This window comes from Parambassis ranga, chromosome 1 (genome assembly GCF_900634625.1).
Source record: "Parambassis ranga chromosome 1, fParRan2.1, whole genome shotgun sequence".
Classification (NCBI taxonomy): domain Eukaryota; kingdom Metazoa; phylum Chordata; class Actinopteri; family Ambassidae; genus Parambassis; species Parambassis ranga.
The window spans coordinates 15,989,867-16,008,921 of NC_041022.1; the positions used below are offsets into that span (position 1 = coordinate 15,989,867).

At 41.2% G+C, this 19,055-nt stretch overlaps 3 protein-coding genes across 9 annotated transcripts in view; 2 read left to right on the top strand and 1 right to left on the bottom strand.

Annotated features, from left to right (window-relative positions):
* Positions 1-39: 39 nt before the first annotated feature.
* Positions 40-7,030, bottom strand: smarca5 (SNF2 related chromatin remodeling ATPase 5). Its single transcript, XM_028414554.1, has 24 exons — positions 6,720-7,030; positions 5,654-5,779; positions 5,398-5,564; positions 5,215-5,315; positions 5,012-5,112; positions 4,744-4,923; positions 4,471-4,626; positions 4,222-4,353; positions 4,046-4,114; positions 3,857-3,966; positions 3,549-3,775; positions 3,317-3,438; positions 3,069-3,221; positions 2,810-2,942; positions 2,509-2,657; positions 2,276-2,398; positions 2,086-2,193; positions 1,867-1,980; positions 1,656-1,778; positions 1,419-1,551; positions 1,032-1,150; positions 731-943; positions 531-641; positions 40-374 (listed from the first exon to the last, which is right to left on the bottom strand). The coding sequence occupies exons 1-24, from the start codon at positions 6,789-6,791 to the stop codon at positions 309-311; spliced, it is 3,108 nt and encodes a 1,035-aa protein (XP_028270355.1). The 5' UTR covers positions 6,792-7,030; the 3' UTR covers positions 40-308.
* Positions 7,031-7,643: 613 nt separating this feature from the next.
* Positions 7,644-15,545, top strand: usp38 (ubiquitin specific peptidase 38). Of its 2 annotated transcripts, none has more exons than XM_028413856.1 (11): positions 7,644-7,684; positions 8,700-9,390; positions 9,826-9,961; positions 10,313-10,442; positions 10,615-10,716; positions 11,113-11,271; positions 11,384-11,577; positions 11,651-11,744; positions 11,837-11,943; positions 12,035-13,391; positions 13,968-14,132. In XM_028413856.1, the coding sequence occupies exons 2-11, from the start codon at positions 8,709-8,711 to the stop codon at positions 14,130-14,132; spliced, it is 3,126 nt and encodes a 1,041-aa protein (XP_028269657.1). In that variant the 5' UTR covers positions 7,644-7,684; positions 8,700-8,708. The 2 variants fall into 2 exon arrangements, with proteins under 2 accessions (XP_028269657.1, XP_028269650.1); XM_028413849.1 differs by having other exon boundaries at positions 7,649-7,828; positions 13,968-15,545.
* Positions 15,546-17,372: 1,827 nt separating this feature from the next.
* gab1 (GRB2-associated binding protein 1) overlaps positions 17,373-19,055 on the top strand; it is a 43,590-nt gene continuing 41,907 nt past the window's right edge. For all 6 annotated transcript variants that reach the window (XM_028433361.1, XM_028433439.1, XM_028433589.1 and 3 more), the window contains exons 1-2: positions 17,373-17,828; positions 17,947-18,104. In XM_028433361.1, coding sequence (XP_028289162.1) covers positions 18,033-18,104 — 72 coding nt within the window. In that variant the 5' untranslated portion in view covers positions 17,373-17,828; positions 17,947-18,032. The remainder of the gene's footprint in view (positions 17,829-17,946; positions 18,105-19,055) is intronic.

Below are 19,055 nucleotides of genomic sequence, written 5' to 3' on the forward strand. Positions count from 1 at the left end.
GCAAATATTGTTTCAAGCAATGGAATGTGGTACAACCAACAGGCATAAATACATTTATTTCAATTGAGTACTAGTAAAAAAAGGACTGGTGAACAAAAAAACTAAACCAGCACAGCTGCAGTGTTTAGGAAAGTGACAACAAGACAGGCTTGTAAAAGGAGCACTTCCTAAATCCTAATACAACCAGATCAGTCCTTCAGGGATTTTACACAGTACATTATAACAACCTGCAATACAGACACTAGGACTAATAATACCGGAGCCAGCTGCCGCTCTCAATTTTTAATAATGCAGGTTGTTAAATAGCTTCACAACTTGAGTTTTTTCCTGCGCCCTCGACCATCTGGGGTTCCCTCTGATTTACGTTTCTGAGCCTAAAAGAAAAAGAAGGATATTGTTAGTTAAAAAGTTCAAAAGCAGTGACAATAGACTGAATGCAAAATATGTGACCAGGTATTTGTTTTATTTGTTTCTTGTAGACAGAACAAACTGTTTGAGTCCTTAAATGTGCGATTTGGTTTGAAACTTACTGAGGAAGACTTTGGCCCTCGTTTCTTCTTCTCGGCCTTCTCCCGCTCCTCCAGCTCCATGTTCTCTCTTTCGATCAGTGTAATCAAAGTGTTACAACGCCTCTGGAGCTCCTACAAAACAAAACATGAAATGTTACAGTCGTGAAAATACAACATAAACATGTTTATAGTGCAACATGGATATAGTGCCATGTATTTACCATGGCAGTCCTGGACTTGAGGAACCAGTCAAAGCGGAATTGAGGTGAGTTGCGGATGCACTGGCGGAGCTCATCGTACACGCTCTCCTTGTCAAAGCCCAGTTTGTGAAGCATACAGATGAGGAAGCGGTCCTCCTCCTCTGTGTAGTTCTTGCCTTTGTTGGTGCCATAGGAGATACGGAGCTGGTGGAAGGGAGCCTTGTAGCGACCAATCTGGACAAGCAGAAACATTTTGTCATACATTATCTAGAAAGAGCTAATAATGTGATAAAGATGGAGCTCAAAAAGTGCATTCCACTACCTTTGAGTCCAGTGCTTTTTTGATGCTGATCCTTCTCTGAATCCTGGCTTCTCCACGCTCTATCTGGGCCATGATCTTCTCGATATCCTGCAGCTCATTGCAACGCTCCCAGAATACAGCTGGAGGAAGACATACACTTCAAGCTCAGGTCAACAAGTCTGATATTCACAGCAACTGATTGTAAACTAAAGTCACACTCACAAAAGACTTCACATGTACTTACAGAGAATAAACATTTTTAAAATTTTTATCTAATAAAAAGAAGCTAAGCAATATAAAGCAGAACAAATATTAGACCATCAATGTAATGGGCTGTTATATGTGGCTGATATAAACAGCAAAAAAAAAACTTTTGTTAGAGTTAAGAGGGGAGCTTTTATTAATTACCAGAATATTCCATGACTTCTTCAGGAGTTTTCCCCTCTACTTCTCGGGCAATGTTTTCAATATCATCTCTTCCCCACTTCTCATTGGCCTTGATGAACTGGTTGAAGTCACGTTTGTTCCAAATAGTAAACCCCTGTAAGGTATGTGCAATTCAAACAATTATACACAGTTTAGATACAAGACACAGCACATTGAATTTCTTGCATGAATTAGTTGCACAGTCAGAATAATGTATACCTGTTGCAGAAGGGTCTCCTTCTCCTCCAGCTCCTCCTCTGTGAGAGCCTCGGCCTCGTCGATCTTTGCCTGCTCTTCTTTCTGGACCTGAGCCGAGTTGGGAATGTCTGGATTACGGGGAACCTGAAGAAACACAAAAACATTGCTGCTCCAAAAACTTACAATAGGATAATAGTGTTCTCCTTTTAAATGTAAAAGTTCTTATCTGCACCTTATAACCTATGGTCTTCCTGTAGAACAGAATTTCCTTCTCTAGGAGCTCAAAAAGACGTGGAGGGAAGAACTGGAAGTCCTGGACATTTGGCTGCTTGGGAGGACGAGGGGCCTGAAACACAAAACATCCATCATGAGAATATTGATATGACACCTGTCTATTAGAAGCTGAATAATGCTTCAGCTGACAGGTGTCTGTCAACTGATCTGACTTTACCTTTGGTGCTTTGGGCTCACTGACTCGCAGAGCTTCTCTAAAGTAAGCATCCACAGCATAATTGGCTTTCCTTTCTCTCTTGGGTGGCTCAATCCAGTTGGTAATGACCTAACAAAAGAATGACAACATGAACAAGATGAAGACTCAGTGAAGTTCCAAACTGAACACAGATGTTATTTACTATCTTTACCTTTTTCTTCTCTCTGTAGTCCTCGCCTTCAAACGTGTACACACTGCTGTTCTCTGTGTCCATGGTGAAGTTTCTCAGAGAGCTCTCACCCAGCGACGACAGCTTTTCATGCATCTCCATAGTCTAGTACACAAGTATGTTAAGCATTGGGTTTATGGCAATATTTTAAATTCAAGAAAAAAAAACACAAATGAGAATCAGTTGATCCAAAATATCAGTTTATTGTGACTCACCTTCCTTTCACCTCGCTCCAGGATTGCATCAATGTCATCATCTGTGATCTCACTCTCTTTGGATGCAAACACGTGTGTGGCACCATGACGGATGATGGACAGCATCTCATCCTTACCCAGTTTGTTGGCACTTGGGTCTACAAGACGTCCTAATAAAAGGAAAGAGAGACAAAACTCAGTGACTTTCTAAGACAAATCCACTGCCATTATGTGCTACTGTATTGAGTTGCACAGTCGTGGTCTATCACTGCCCGAGAAAGTCAATTAAAACAACACACAGGAAGTCTGGGAGAACATTTACCTTGCTGGATGACAATGGAGTCCAGGCGTAGTTTCATCTCAGCCCTCTCCACAATCCTTTCCTCCACTGTGTTTTCAGTGATGAAACGGAAAACACGCACCTGCTTCTGCTGACCAATCCTGTGAGCTCGGTCCTGAAATGAAATAAGGCCTATTACTCTGACACCAACCAGTAGAGCAGCAGAAAGGTTTAAACAAATTAAGTACACAATTGCATGCCGTCACGTGTTATTACTTGAATTGAGTAGATCATCACTAACCATGGCCTGAAGATCAACTTGAGGGTTCCAGTCTGAGTCATAGAGTATGACAACATCAGCTGTAGCCAGGTTAATGCCCAGGCCACCAGCTCTGGTGCTCAACATGAAGATGAACTTAGAGCTGTTGGGCTCATTGTATGCGTTGATAGAGATCTGCAAATACACAAACATGCACCAGGTTATGTCCACCGAGTGGCCTCTTATAAATAACCGTCTTATAAATGTGCTTATGCAAGTGAGCCTCTCACCTGTCTCTCCTCGTGTGGTGTCTGCCCATCCAGGCGACAGTAACCATAGTTCTTCCACATGCAGTAATCCTCCAAGATGTCCAACACCCTGGTCATCTGACTGAAGATGAGCACACGTGAACCTAGACAAGAAGATTGGGTGGTTAGTAGTGGTTTGATGTTGCAACGCACACAAAAACTATGATACATTTCATAAACTACTAGACTAAATAACAAAGGACCAGTGACAAACCCTGCGCCTTCATCTTCGGTAGCAGCTTTTCTAGCACCACCATCTTGCCACTGTTCACCACCAAGTGGACGTCAGTTGTGTAAGGTGGACCAGGCTCAGCTCCATCAAAGAGATACGGGTGGTTGCAGCATTTCCTCAGCTGCATGAGAATGTTCAGCAGTCGCATCTTGTCCATTTTACCCGCCGAGTTCAAAATGTCAATGTCCTTCATCAGAATCTTTGTGTACCTAATGACACAGAGAAACTTAAGTCACAGAACGTGGGTTGTTCTAAGAGAAGTTTGTGACGGACTGAAAAGCATTGCTTACCACTCTCGCTGCATCTTACTCAGGCCCACATACATCTTGATCTCCTTTTTGGGCAGCAGAGTCTTCTCTACGTCTGCTTTGATACGACGGAGCAAGAAAGGACGCAGCACCTGCACACAAGTGGCATTAGGTAGTGCAAATAATACAACCTACAATTTACCAGAGGTTTGGTAGCTAATCAATACATACAGTGTGAAGACGCTCAACCAACTTCTGATCACCCAAGCAGTTGTTCGTGTCAAACCAGGAGTCAAAGTCCTTGAGGGAAAACAACAAAAATGATGATTGTATTGATGTCTTAGCACCAGCAGGTAAATTTAAACCCTCAAAAGATATCTCCTTTTATGTTGTGCTTTTTTTTTTACCTCTGCTGAATTGAAAACATCAGGCAGCAGGAAGTTCAGCAGGGCCCACAGCTCATGGAGATTGTTTTGCAGGGGTGTTCCAGTCAACAGCAAGCGGTTGGTTGTTTTGAATTCACGCACAATTTCTGATAGCTGTGGGAAAACAACAACTTTAGATCATCCTGCAATATAAAAACCTATAACATATACAAATACATTGATCTGGATATACAGTCTGTAAATACTTGTGTATTTCAGTAGTGCCCTGACCTTTGACTTCTCATTTTTGATCCTGTGAGCTTCATCAATGACGAGGTATCTCCAGTTGAACTTCTTGAACACGGCCTTTTCAATGATGAGCATCTCATAGGAAGTGACGCAAACATCCCACTCTCCTGGCAGCAGCACATCTCTGATCAGGGCCGTCTGAAGATAAAACACAAAATATTTTTTCCAACCATATAGTTGAAAATCACACACACATACGCACATACCACAAGTTACTTTACTCTCTTGCACAATCACACTTTTGACATGACCTACTCTCTCATCTCTGTCTCCAATCAGGCAGACAGCCCGAAGAGAAGGCACCCAACGCTTAAACTCATTCATCCAGTTGTAGAGGGTGGACTTGGGGACCAGAACCATGTGAGGACCAGGAATGTTCCTGTAGTGCTTCATGTAACCCAGCAAGGCAATCGTTTGAAGAGTTTTCCCCAATCCCTGAGAATAAGTAGAATGCTGTGAGGTCGAGCTGCACACAAAAACACACATGGAAATATGTTGACAGTGAGAGAGTACCGGTACTGACCATTTCATCAGCGAGGATGCCATTGATTCCATTCTCATACAAAGATATGAGCCAGTTCAGACCACGAACCTGATAATCTCTCATTTTTCCTGTTTTGACATCTAGATAAAATCACACACACAAGAGGCAAGAGAACATAATAATCATCACTGCTGCTCATTTTATATATTTTGCCATGTCTTAGTGCTCAGATCTTTGCTCACAGGAAGGAGATTCATCAAAGCGAGTGCACACATTAGTTGTCTTTGTGCTCTCATTGAGAAGCTCTTCGTCCTCCTCTTGTTCTGTGCGACGATGACGGTTGCTGTCAAACACATAAAAAATATGTTGAAGTCATGATAGAAGTGCACCTAAATGACACCTGTGTTAAATAGACAGGTACTCACTCTCCAGCAGACAGCAGGTTCTGTTTCTCATCCTTCTTGATGCGAGGACGTCCTGGTTTCATCTTCAGTGGAGAAGTGGGGGTCTTCTGTGCAGCTGGTTGGATGAAATGAGCAAACAGCTCTGTTTGCTTCAACAGATACTCAAATCTGTTGGTCCGATCTGTTTGCTGCAGAACATGGGAAGAAAGGGTTATTTACATTTCTATAAGCACAGTGGGTGTCAAGCAATACTGCGTTAAAAAAAAGGTGTACATACCACTTTCTCCTCATAACCTGGGGCAGAATCTTTAGTTTTGGAGGAGGAAGAGGAAGAAGAAGCATCTTGCCCATCAGGGCCAGCATCGGAGGAGGATTCTTTTCCAGCATCAGAGTCAGACTTCTCCTGAAGAGTATTACAACAGAATTGTCATATTTAGCGCCAATCTTCTGAGGTTTTCAATAACAGACAGAGATCAACTCGATAAACTGATGAGTGCCAGCTATTTCTGGAATTCCCTCTGGCATTCGTAGAGGAAGTGAGAGGGGCATAATATAATGATTATAATAAATCTTAACGCGATGGGCACCTTTGTAGTACGTACGAACCACATGGGCCAACACCAATAACCTGTGTTCACCCTTCTAAAGTTTGCAATGAAAAAATAGTACACCCTTCATTCAATACTAAACTTTATGTCCCACAAAGTCTGTAATTACCGCTGTCTTGTATCAATGGACGATATAATTAGTCCACATTAAAACAAAAGGTTATAGGTTTTTGGCAAAACTGCGCTGCGCTGCAGCAGACCCCCCCTCCTCGGACACAACAACCATTGCTGCACTGTTCCTCTCCGAAAACAAAGACGCGAACGGGGCAGCTGAATACGCTGCCCCCGTTCCTCGTCGCTTTCAGTAGCTTTTCCATAAAACCGGTTCACAGTTACGAGTAAACGCGCTGGGTTAATCTGGTCCCAGCGTAAACAAAAATGAGAGACTTTTATTGTGGTGATCGGTGGGAGGCTAGCGGGGCTAAGCTAGTAGTGTGGGCGCTTATGAAACAGGCTGGCCTCGCTGCCGCTCTGAGCGGCAACGTTAGCTTCGGTCCCCAGCAGAAGGGACCGAGCCACTGTTGTCGTAGCTAATGATAGCACAGCAACGGCTAGCTAAGCTAAGTAGCCATAAGAGACCGCATTATCGTTTACAGGGAGAAAGTTTCACACAGTCGAAATAGAAAGGGTTATCCGGAATGAATAGAGGTTGTCGGGGTTCAGACCTTACTGACGGGTATTTGAGAGCTGTATTCGACGCCGAGAGTAGACAATGCCAGGGTTAAAGCATCTTACCTCCGCTCCTCCGGCTTCTTCAAGTTCAGTCTGCTCTTCCCGCTGTTCGTCGCAGCTTGCGCTTTCGGACATTTTTAGTCGAATTCCCTCTTCGATTCAGTGTATAGTTCGTAATCAGATTCCCTGTGTGATCCCCTTCAAGAGCCGTTGAAGGTTTATCGAACTTTCTCACAGTAAACGGTAACTATCCGGTTGTTTATAATGAAAGACACACCGGTCGGCCACAACAGCACGTTCGCGCTAGCAAGACTTTTTCTCGCGTTCACAAAACACCACCGTAACCCGGACTACACTGTCTATCACGAGACTTGATGACGCTCTCTTTGCGGGACGCGGGAAATAACAGCATCACTTTATTTTTCAATTTATCGGTTCAAGACAATGACTAAATCTATTGGCCCTGGATGCCAACAATGCGAGGTTTCTTTAAAAAAAGGATTAAGCACAGCTCAGTAAGGAAATAATAATTAAACTCTGAGTGAAAAAACTAAAAATGTAGCAAAAATCTAAATGAATTTAAACATGTAGGCTACCATTACCCAGAATTACATTACATTTAAATAGACGGCATAAAGGTAAAATCAATAAATTTCGTAGACAATTCTACATGTTTATTGACTCAAAGACAACGTTATATAAAATATATTGGCATATATTTAATATTTATCATCTCCTTACACCACCAAATATACGATAAATTACACTGAAAAGGTTTTGTGTTGTCGACTTTTGACAGACTACTCAAGAAACGAAATGCATGAATGCAACACTTAAACTGTATCAAAAATAATTAAAAGTCCTTCAATAAAATAATGAAAAATGACTATATTTAAATGTAACCATTCCTCGCTTTCAACATATTCCGCAGAGAGACTAGTTACATAAAAAGTAACGACAAGGAAACAGGCGACGTTAAGGCGAAAATTCCTTCAGTCGTGGGTCCTACCAGCCTCTCTGGCTACCAGGTATGACGTCTATGGACGGTTAATCAGCTGATTTTGTGCGATGAAATGAACCAAAATAATACAGTTTTATCGGCCGAAAGACGCTTAAGTCAGAGCGACACTTAAGGATATTTTGGGTGGACCCTGTTGACATGCTTTATTTGGGTAAGCACGGATTGTAAAGCCTCTAAATCGCGCTATCACATGCTTGTATTTATGCTAAGTCAGGGGCACCTAACGTTACTCGGCTAATGCTAGGCCTCTTTGTTTCATTTTCTATTGTTTAGATGTGTTAAGATTGTCACCGTGGAGCATTTGAGCTTGTTCTAAATGTTTATTTTTAATTTTGCTGTCTATATACGTTTTTTTACTTGAAGGCATTCAGATATGTCAGTTAAGAAGTTAACAATACCACTAGCATTAGCAGGCTAGCAGTCTGTATTTACATGGCATCAACAGAGAGCAGCGGTTTGTCCCGAAGTGGCAAAATGGAAAGAATGAGTCGAGTGTGATTAATTATGTGTAGAAGAGGAGTGTTCTATTGTCTAGGAGGATTAATGAAAAATAATACGCGCATCTAAGAGTGAAAACAATTGTTTCTCTCTGTCTCTCATCTAATTTATCATTCAGAGAAAATACTACATCATTCCGGTGAGCATTTTCAAAACGTGCAATATGTTGATTACAAAAATGAAACAAATCTTTCTACACGTTAAATGCTTCAAATAAGATAAACAAATATGAAGACTGCATAATATTTTTTTTCACAAAATATGTTAAACTATTGTCAAATGATTCTATAATCATTTATGTAACTTATCGAGCATATCTAAAGTTTTTTTTTATTTGCATTACATTGAATGTAGGGTTGCAGCCTTTTGTTATGTGACAATAAATGTTAGGTTCCATCTTATGTAGATAAATGTTTAATTTATTTACAACAAAGGGCCAAACATCCATTTTAGTGTATTATTAGTGGCCAGTTTTGTTTGTTATTTATAATTGCTTTCTTAACTTGCACTACTGGTTTCTACAGACCGACATCATGGACAAGATTTTGGAGGGCCTCGTGAGCTCCGATCACTCTGTTCCAGTGAAGAAGGCTATTGTGAAGAAGGTAGTGGAAGCAGCAGAGAAAGAGGTGACAGAGGAGCAGTGTCAGGCTCTGTTTACTCTCACCACCCGCCTCATCCTGCTTGGTGAAGATGCCTTCCAGAAGCAGATTGGCTTCCAAGTCCTTGAAGCCTATGCTCGCTACCACCGCCCAGAGTTTGAGCATTTTTTCAATAAAGACTTTGTCGTCAGTCTGCTACAGCAAGGCTATGAGCAGTTGGACCACAAAGACCCAGCCATAATAGACTACATTCACTGCTGCCTTCGGCTGGTCATCAGCTGTCCCTCAGTCCTGGAGATCTTCGGGGTGATTCAGGTGGAAGTTTTAAGGATGGTGTGCACGCGCCCCGAGCCTGCTTTCTGTGCACGCCTGAGCACTTTGCTGTCAGACTTTGTTCAGTGCATCCCAAGGGACAAGTCCGGAGTTTTGTTTTGCCAGCAGCTGGTGAGGACCATCAGTTACTTCCACTGCTTTGCCAGCCAAGAGCGGGAGCTGAGGGAGTACGTAGGTCAGGTGACTAAGGTTAGCACACTACTGCAGAACATCTGGAAGGCTGACCCAGCCACACTCCTACCATCACTGCAGGAGGTGTTTGCAATTATCTCTTCCACAGGTGAGATCCTTCCTTACAAAATGTTGCTAGATGCCACAAATATTTTTCAGATATGAGCACAGTTGTATTTTATTCAATGTTGACTTCAAACCTGCAGATTTTTTTGTTTTCAGCACCTTTTGTTCAGTGTTGTGATTGACTGAACTGTAGAGCAGCGCAAAATAAACAACCTGCAGCCTGCAGTTTCAAAGCTCATGTCAACAGCATGTGCTGTTTCAGGTTAAAAGGTCACTGCCTCTATGTGAGGGGCATTGTCAGGGTAAAGTGCTGCTGTAGCTGTTTTGTTCACGGAAAGGAAGATGCTGTCAAAATGTAGTCTGAACAAATAAATACACAAATATATTACAAAATATTACAGGAATTCATCTGATGAAAGATTATGTAGAATTATACATATGTAACTAACTAAGTATTGTATTTGTTTGTTTTTTTCAGAACCCTCCTTTGACCCATCCATTGCACTGGCCTGCCTGGTCCAGCACATCCCCATCCAGATGATCACAGTGCTAATTAAAAGCCTCACCACAGACCAGAATGTCAAAGATGCAAGCATGACTAAAGCACTCTGCAGGTTACTGTCATTTAATATTTTGCCTGAGATATCTAGAAAGAGGCAAAGATACAAAATATATATTGTCAGCGGTGAGCAAAAAACCCATATTTGAGTTTTATTGTAATCTAAACATATGATGTAAGTTCATTTTGTAAGACATAAATATAATCTGTAACTCCCAGTAGAGCAAATTCCACCTTCAGTTCTAGAAATAAGGAAAGGTATTAAAAGATGTCAACATCACAAGTTTTATCTTGACGTAGGAAAATGTCACAAATTCAACACAATTCATTTGATTTTTTTCCCAAAGTAAGGTCATATAATAATTTATTTTTTACCCTTAACATACCCCCTTTTCTGTCTATCCAGGATGATTGACTGGCTTTCTTGGCCTTTGGCCCAACATGTTGACACCTGGGTCATCGCTCTGCTGAAAGGACTGGCTGCAGTTCAGAAATTTACCATCCTCATAGATGTCACTTTGCTAAAAATTGAGCTGGTGTGTAATGAGAAATCCTCATTATTGCTTAATACCAAGCTTAGGGCACGAAGTATGCATCTTTTAAAGCTATGCAGATGTTAAAATGCATTTATAATGAAGCCAGATTGCATCCTTTTTTCTGAAAGTGAAAACTTTTGTTGAAGTATAACTGCAACACTTTTTCCCCAAGGTATTCAGTCGCTTGTGGTACCCCATTGTGAGGCAGGGGGCGCTAGCTGTGCTCTCTCACATGCTGCTGAGTTTCCAGCACTCTCCCGAGGCCTTCCATTTGGTAAGGAATCTCCTGCCTCCTCACAGCCCATTTCCCTCTCATATGGCCCCTTTTATTGGTTTTCTCATTTTCATCTCTCTTCTGGCTTAAATTATGTACAAAGCTACATAGAGTTCTTTTCCAGAACCCCAGGTGCAGCAGCGCTCTCTCACTAATGATGTGTGAAGCACTTAAATGCTGAGCAATGGCCCTTGAGTTGGCCAATTTCATCAGGATCTAAAAACACGAATAGTCTCAAAAATACTGAGTAAATGAAACTGAGCCCTCTGTGGGTTTGCTGATGTACAGTTACCCGCTGGCTGACCGTACTGCAGATTTGTATGATTAATATGAGCTATACCTTCCACAGTATCTCAGATGAATCAACATTCTTCTTGTTATTCCCCTCTGTATCAGGTCATTCCACATGTAGTGCATCTTGTCCAGTCCTTAAGGACAGATGGTCTTCCCACCAGTAAAGCTTTCTTGCTGCAGTTTACTGAGCTCATACACTGCATGATGTACCAGTACTCTGGCTTCCCTGACCTATATGACCCTGTACTAGAGGCCATCAAGGTAAGTGACTGGTGATTGTAGTGATTTGTTTATCCTTTTGAAGATGTATAATCAGTCAAGCTTAGTTAGACCTGATTTTAAAATGTAATAATTTCTGTATAAACATCTTTAGGATCTCCCGAAGCCTGCAGAAGAGAAGATCAAGTTGGTGCTTAATCAAAGTGCGTGGACCTCTCAGTCCAACTCCTTTGCTTCTGGTCTCCTGAGGCAAGCTGGGAAGTCTGAGACAGGCAAGACCGGCCTGGTCAACCTAGGAAACACCTGTTACATGAACAGCATCATTCAGACACTCTTCATGGCCACAGAGTGAGTAACCTACAGCATCAATCATGTGTTTATAATAACATAAGAACTAAACAACTTGAAGGATTTTTTTCAGTTTCAGGAGGCATGTTTTATCATTACGCCTAAATGGTTCCAACACCCTGATGAAAAAGCTTCAGCTCCTCTTTGCTTTCCTCGCACACACTCAGGTTAGAGTTCTACTGTGTCATGGATAATTCAGATTACTGTCACTGGTGTATTACAGCAATAGGTGACTGTGTGTGGTGCATATGTCCAACAGAGGGCAGCATATGCCCCCAGAAACTTCTTAGAAGTGTCTCGTCCTCCCTGGTTCAACATGGGTTCTCAACAAGACTGTTCTGAGTACCTCAGATTTCTCCTAGACAGGTACTGCAGAGCCCCAGCATGCTAAATGATGCAGTTGTAAAATGGTAACATCAAAACCTTTATCCTAATGTCTCTGTCATCTAATCTCAAGGTTACATGAAGAGGAGAAAACACTTCAGGCTTTGGAATCGGCTAAGCCAAAAGTCACCTCTCAAGTCGACATGAGCAGCAATGATCCGACAGGTCCAACATCTGCAGATGAACATGAAGAGTCACATTTCTTTCCAACAGAAAACCAACCTGACAATGATAGCAGGACTTTGATAGAAAGAATGTTTGGTGGGAAGCTGATCACCGGCATTCGCTGTATGCAGTGCAACTGCATCTCTGAGAAGGAAGAGCCTTTTACAGACCTCTCTTTAGCCTTTTGTCCATCTCCAACTTCTCAGGATGGTCCCCAGCCACAGGGTCCCTCAGAGGAGCCCAAGATTCTCTGTCAGGGATCTGTCAATGGTGGCAGTGAAGTTCCTGAGCCAGGCTCGGCCAAAGCTCCAGCTACCAATGTCCAATTTGTGCCAGTAACAAATGAGCCTCCCCTCTCTGTGCCTGATCTGGTTAACTATTTTCTGGCTCCAGAGATCCTTGATGAAGACAATGCCTATTTCTGTGAGAAGTGTAGCTCCCTCCAGCGGGCAGAGAGAAGCATGAAAGTGGTGTCTGCACCGGAGTATTTAATCCTCACCCTGCTGCGATTTGCATATGATGCCAAATGCCACGTCCGCAGGAAGATTCTGGAAAACGTCACTATCCCACCTATTATGAGACTTCCTGTACATATGCCTACAGTGTCTATACAGTGCTCCTCTTCTGCCTCCTCTCCTCTGCAAGTAGATTCTCCAGAGAGCAGTGAGAATCTAGCCAAGAAACTCAAACCATCGCAGAGAGATGAGGAGGAAGAGGAGAATGCAAGAGTAGATGGTGTAGAGGAGATGCAGAACGAGGGTAAGACGCCTGTGCAGTTAGTGCCCTACATTCTCAGCTCAGTGGTGATGCATTCAGGTGTGTCATCTGAGAGCGGCCACTACTACTCTTATGGTCGGAATATCAGCGGAACAGACGGAGCTCAGCATCCAGCCAATCACTTTGCTGTCAAAGAAGATTCGGGGAATGACCAGGCTGAGGATAACCTCTGCACCTGCTCTGCACTCTCACTTCCACCTGAACAAGGCATTACAGCACCACCTAACAGTAGTGGCCCGGATCAGCTGGGGGATTGGCTGCTGTTCAACGATAGCAGAGTGACATTCACATCTTTCCAATCAGTGCAAAACATTACTAATCGCTTCCCCAAGGACACGGCTTATGTCCTCATGTACAGGAGGCAGGAGCTACCAGGGCAGAACTCAAATGGGGAACTAATGGCAAATGGAATGAGAGTGAGTGCTGAGCCTCCCCTTCAGAAAGAACTGCTGGATGCTATTATCAAGGACAACAAGTTGTATTTACAGGTTAGTAGAGTAGAATACAAAGCATTTTCAACATAATCCTGATGAATTAAGACCAAGATTGATGTGATTCAGAACTATTTAATGTGCTTTTTAAGTGTTCATGGGATATTTTAGCATAAACGCTGCAGATTTGTCATGTTTTGCACATACACAGACTTGAAAATATCATTACCTCTTGCCCTCCTAAATGTGAGTTTATTATGGAAGTCAAAAACCCACTCAGGTGGAAAGTGTTGGAAAGAAACAGGCCAAATCCTTATTGATATCTAAGACTATCGAGTGTAGGCTTTTCATTTTTTAGCCTGAAGTTGAAGCTGAATCTGAACTGTCCTGTTGAGATGTGAGGTGTAATTTCACGAGTCATTGAGCTGTGCTATGTTGCCTTGTCGTGCCACTGCACTTGTATGAGTGTCCAGTTTCCTCTAGGGGGTGCTGTAGCAATGTGAAGTTACAACCCATATGCAGTGTTAGTCACAATGTTCAAGTATTGATGATGCATGGGAATAGCATAGCTTAGGTTTAAGAGCTGTTTTAACCTTAAATTAAATTAACTGACTTTTTTCCTTTCTCTAATAGGAACAGGAGCTCAGCGCTCGGACCCAGGCTCTTCAGGCTCCATCATCTTCCTGCTCATTCAGGCCCAACGGTTCAGATGACAATAACCCACCAGGGAGCTGCGGCCCATCTGGTGGAGGAGGAGGGGGAGGGGGCTTCAATACCATTAGTAGACTGGTCTTCTAAAAGAGTATGCTGCAGGAAGTCCAGATGAACTGGCTTTTATACAGGGGCCTGAACAGTCATACCATGTATAGCATATAACCTCATACGAAAGAGCACTGAAGTGATCAAAGAACACACATAAAGAAGAGCATCAGCACTGGTTCTGATCCCAGATTTGATTTACTGAAAAATGTTTTTTTTTTCTCATTTTGTCATCATTTTTAATTATTGAAGTTAATTTTGTTGATCACAAGTGCAGATATATTCTCTTCTACAGTTAAAATAAATAGCAAAATAAAATTTGATATTATTCTTCTTATACATTTTTTACATTAATACATTGTAGAACATGTTTAAACTGATTTACAATATTTTTGACTCGGGAGTATTTAGATGACTTCATACACAAACACAAAACTCATACATATGTAGTTCGCTGAAGAAGACAGATCTGACAGAAGACAGATCTGTTAAAGAGACTTTTTGGTTTGTCATACTTTTCTGATTTGCATGAGCTGTTTGAAGACTTTCATTTTTCAGGATGTTTGATTCTTTGAAGTGTGTTATTGTTTTAATAAGATTCATATCACATGCAATAATAATGTACATAGGAATTAAAGTTTCTGAGTAATCGTGGTATAAAAACATATATGGGGAGCAATTTATGGGATAAAGGCATTTTCAATTTGTAAAATATTTAAAGCTGTTATAAGATCTATACAGGTCAAAGTTGCAGACAACATATTTCACAACCAGTAAATGACAGTGTATTTTAATGGTTTAATCATTCAGGGAAACTTTTGTGTTCATGCTTTACGTGCCTTTTGATATTTAATGCGGATTTTTGAACAATGGGTATTGTCTTGATTTACACCTCAGCTGTACTGTATAAATATTCATAGCATTTTCCCACCCTTAGAGGGAAAAGAATCAGTATTTGTTGTGCTGTCTGAAACAGAGGTTATACAGAGTGGTATGTTGGCAAAATGGTGGGCAGATGTTGGGGACAAAACTATAAATATTAAACATTAAAAGAGATATTGTTAAAAAATGCTAAAAATGAAGCAGCAGAAAGTTTCTGGAAACATTAATTAAATATGAGCCAAACACCAAAGAGTGTTATACAAAAGTGTGCCTCCGTGTCTGCTACAGCTTCCACTTCAAAGGATATATTGACCACATGGAATTATCTTTATGAGTGCATATTGTCTTAGAGCTTTGATTTGATTATCTCCTGTACATAATCTTTTATCTTTCTTGTGGTTTCATCACCACCAGTTTTATTCTGGGGAACGTGATTTAAGGTTGTGGTAAGATTTGAATTTTTTTTTTTTTAATGCACGTATTAAGACAACAAACCTCAAGAAACTGCTTAAAATCATGGACATTTTTATTATATAAATGGCTTGTTGAATAAAAAAAATGACATGACTATATGTTGTATATTTCATCAAAACAATCATATGATTCCTGTTTTTGCTTCGTTTTTTTTGTTTTGCTTTTACTGCAAAATCATTCTGTAAAAATGGAAGTGAGTATAAACAAACCAGTCACTGACAGGGGAACTGTGAAATCACTTACTATTCCCATGGGCAGGGGACAAACGACAGCTGTTGCAAAGTAATTTCTGAAAGTGTTGTTTTTACTAATTTGCGATTGATGGAGCAAAACAGTGTGAGCAGTATCAAAGCTTTCAAATGGCATCTGGAAAAATCAATGTCTCTCAATTATTAATCAGCTAAACCATTATTTCTCTGTATGTTTGCTGAAATGTTTGTTTTTGGGGAAATATTTGTTAGCAGTGTAATGACTCATTTTTATCTATCGTGTGTGATATACCCTGCACTAAATCTGCATAATACAGAGCCCACGTGAAGAATGTATTACTGTAGATCTCTTTACCGTATTAACTTGCTAATCCCTGATGCATCACGATCTGAAGAAAGAAACTATTTGATGTTGTAATACTAATAAGCTGCATCAAAAGAATGTATTACCTGCAACTAGGGTTTTGTGTCTACTGCCTATAATTGCTCGATTTATTCAGCATTTTGGAGGCTGTAGAAAGAGGTCATGTGTCTGTAGTCTACAGTGGCAAAGTCATTAATCTTAGAATAACAGGCAACATCCCTCTGGGGAAAGTGTTTACCATTACAATAGCATTCCAATAAGATTCCTCAGATACCAGTGTGAGTCCAAAGGAAACAGGCCTCTGCCACAGGATTGGACCAGTTATAGGAGATGTGTGTGTGTGTGTGTGTGTGTGATCCCATGGAATTGATTAGGTTTGGCAAACAAAAAATCAATATCAAGCTTGCAAGAATAATAGTCTAGCTGGTGAGGTGCTGGACTAAAGACTGTTGGGATTCAGTGTAATTGTTAAAAATATCATGTTATCAAACTATATATATATATATATATTGTGCATATACAAATGCATTGTGAGGACTTTATTTTGAAAGTACACCATATTGGGAGGGATTGCATAAAGATACAATGGTCAACCATTGTGCAGGTCACTGGGTGCACTTTCCTCGTTCTAAGTTTTCTCACAGGGAACGCAGCGCGCATTGTGGATTGTGTAGTTTAGACGCACAATGATTTCTTGAACCCTCTGAGGTTGTAGCGCAGAGGTGGGTCCTTTCTTTGTCTCTTTCTCGACTGTCTGAATCCACTTTTTGTGTTCACCCAGGGACTCGTTTTGCTCTGTTCCTCCGTATGATATCAGTGAAACCGCCCTGCACTATTTCGTTGTGTTTTTAAGTGACGGGACACAATGCTTTTGAACTACATGTCCCATGGTTGAAGCTCTGTACTTTTCCCAGCACGCCGCCGCCTCCCTAGCTCGTCCTCTAATAGTTAAGCAATCGGCATAACGAGAACATAACTTCCGGCTAAACCTTTCAAATTAAAAGTTAAAACTAGGAACACCACAGTGGAGTGACATGTTGAAAGGATGTTTTATGGCTATAATCATCATTAAAATTATAACAAACAAAAATTGAAATTTGTATGTATAAAATATTTTATAAGGTGTGATTGCAAATCTGCGTATCAAACATACCTTTAAAGTATTTAAGTTAGAACCATCAAAGATTATTTGACGGATACTGAAATAGTAAGGTCATACAATAAATCAACGTGATTTTCAGGTTTTCACTCTTTAAAAGTAGTGGTTTGATAGTTGATTTCCAAACAAATGGTTTATTTTGAAAGGAGGGTTACTACGTTTCCGGTGTTTTCGCCGTGTTAGCAGTTAGCTTAGCACGGCCATGTCCAGAGGAGGGTGAGTTTAGGGAAAGACGGAGCCACCCTGTCAATCACAATTAAGGAACCATGGGAGTAAACTGGTAGGGAAGCTCGGCGAAACCACCGTGTTTACGGCCAATGTTGTTTCAAATCTCGCACAGACGACAAGTATGCGCCGGTACAATGTGGGACACTTTTCATCCTATCGCTCCAACTGGGAATCGCTCCACTTTGACGGGAATTAGCATGAGACCTTAACGTATAACAACAAAAAACTTAGACTCTCAGTTGCCTGCGCCTGTGTTTTTTTTCTGCCATCACAGCGCTCCAGTTTGAAGCAAATACACAAAGTCACCGTTGATATTTGTACAAAAGGCGTTGTCGCGGAGGTTTATATTCACTCCAAGATCAGGATAATACAACTCGTGGAAATCTGGTCTGTGCATTTCAGAGACAACTGTCCTGTCGGTGAGTCGACTTTTCGAAGAAGTGACGGTGTCTGTTGTTTGAAAAACACACTTCTACTATATTTGAACTTATTCTGTTCATTGTTTGAACCTCTGTTGCTTTTATTTATTTTTTTAAGGTGAAGGAAGACACTCCCAAAAACAAACGAAGCCAAACGGTAGTCTTCGCTCCAACTCCAAGTAGACCAAGAGAGGAGCAGCAGAAATGAGTGGGGGAGAGGTGGTGTGTGCAGGGTGGCTGAGAAAGTCTCCTCCTGAAAAAAAGTTGAGACGTTACGTAAGTGCACTTTAGATCCTATTTGTTACGTTGTAGTAAAGTAACCTGTTAGACTGAACGTGCTACCAGCTTGTCCTCGGGAAATGTGTAGGCCTCAGCTTTTGTGTTCATTTCAAAGATCAAACCTGGAAGCGTGTGGCTCCTTCCCAGAGTTCAGTTTCCTTTAAGTAAGAGTAACCTCAGTTATTAGGTAGTTAAGCTATTGTTTCGCTTAAGGGCCCCTGAGTTGTTCTAAAGTCAGACAGGAGGCTCATTGCACAGCATCATCTTTGGGAATGCTGATTATCTGGGACCAGAACTGCTGTTTGTTTTTTTGTAAGCAGCTCCTGTGCACTCACATTTGGTGAGGTGATTGATGGTCATACCAAGGGTTAAATGATTTATAAAGGATGACCCCATTGCTGCACATTTCCAACACGAACTGTGCAGAAAGCAATGTGTTGCTTGTCACAGCTCCTGTAACTATCAGCATTACCTCCCTAAACTGACTCATTTCTCACACACTACTCACATGTGTCATACAGTGTTACATACTTTAAAATGAAATGCAGTCAGTGAGTCTTTATTTGACCATTGATTTTTCACTGCTCATTTTATGTGCTGTTCTTTATGTGTTTTTTTGTGCTTTTTTGGGGGAAAAAAGGAGAAAACAACATTGACACATTTTAAGCCAGCATGCTTTCTACACGCATATGTGTGTTATTGATATTTGAATTACAAGGACTGAAACTTGAGACCAGGGATGTTTGTGCAGAAACCACAGGTCCAATGAAGCATTGTTTCTGAAAGCAATAAAACTGGGTAGAGCTGAGGTTTTTTAATGGCTGTCTCACATTCATAACAGAATACTGTCTTGATTTGTTGAGGAAGAAGTCAAACTCCCAGTTCGTTATGTAATTGTGAGCATTGTCTATGGGCAGTGTATTTCTGTATATAGTGGTAATCGCTCAC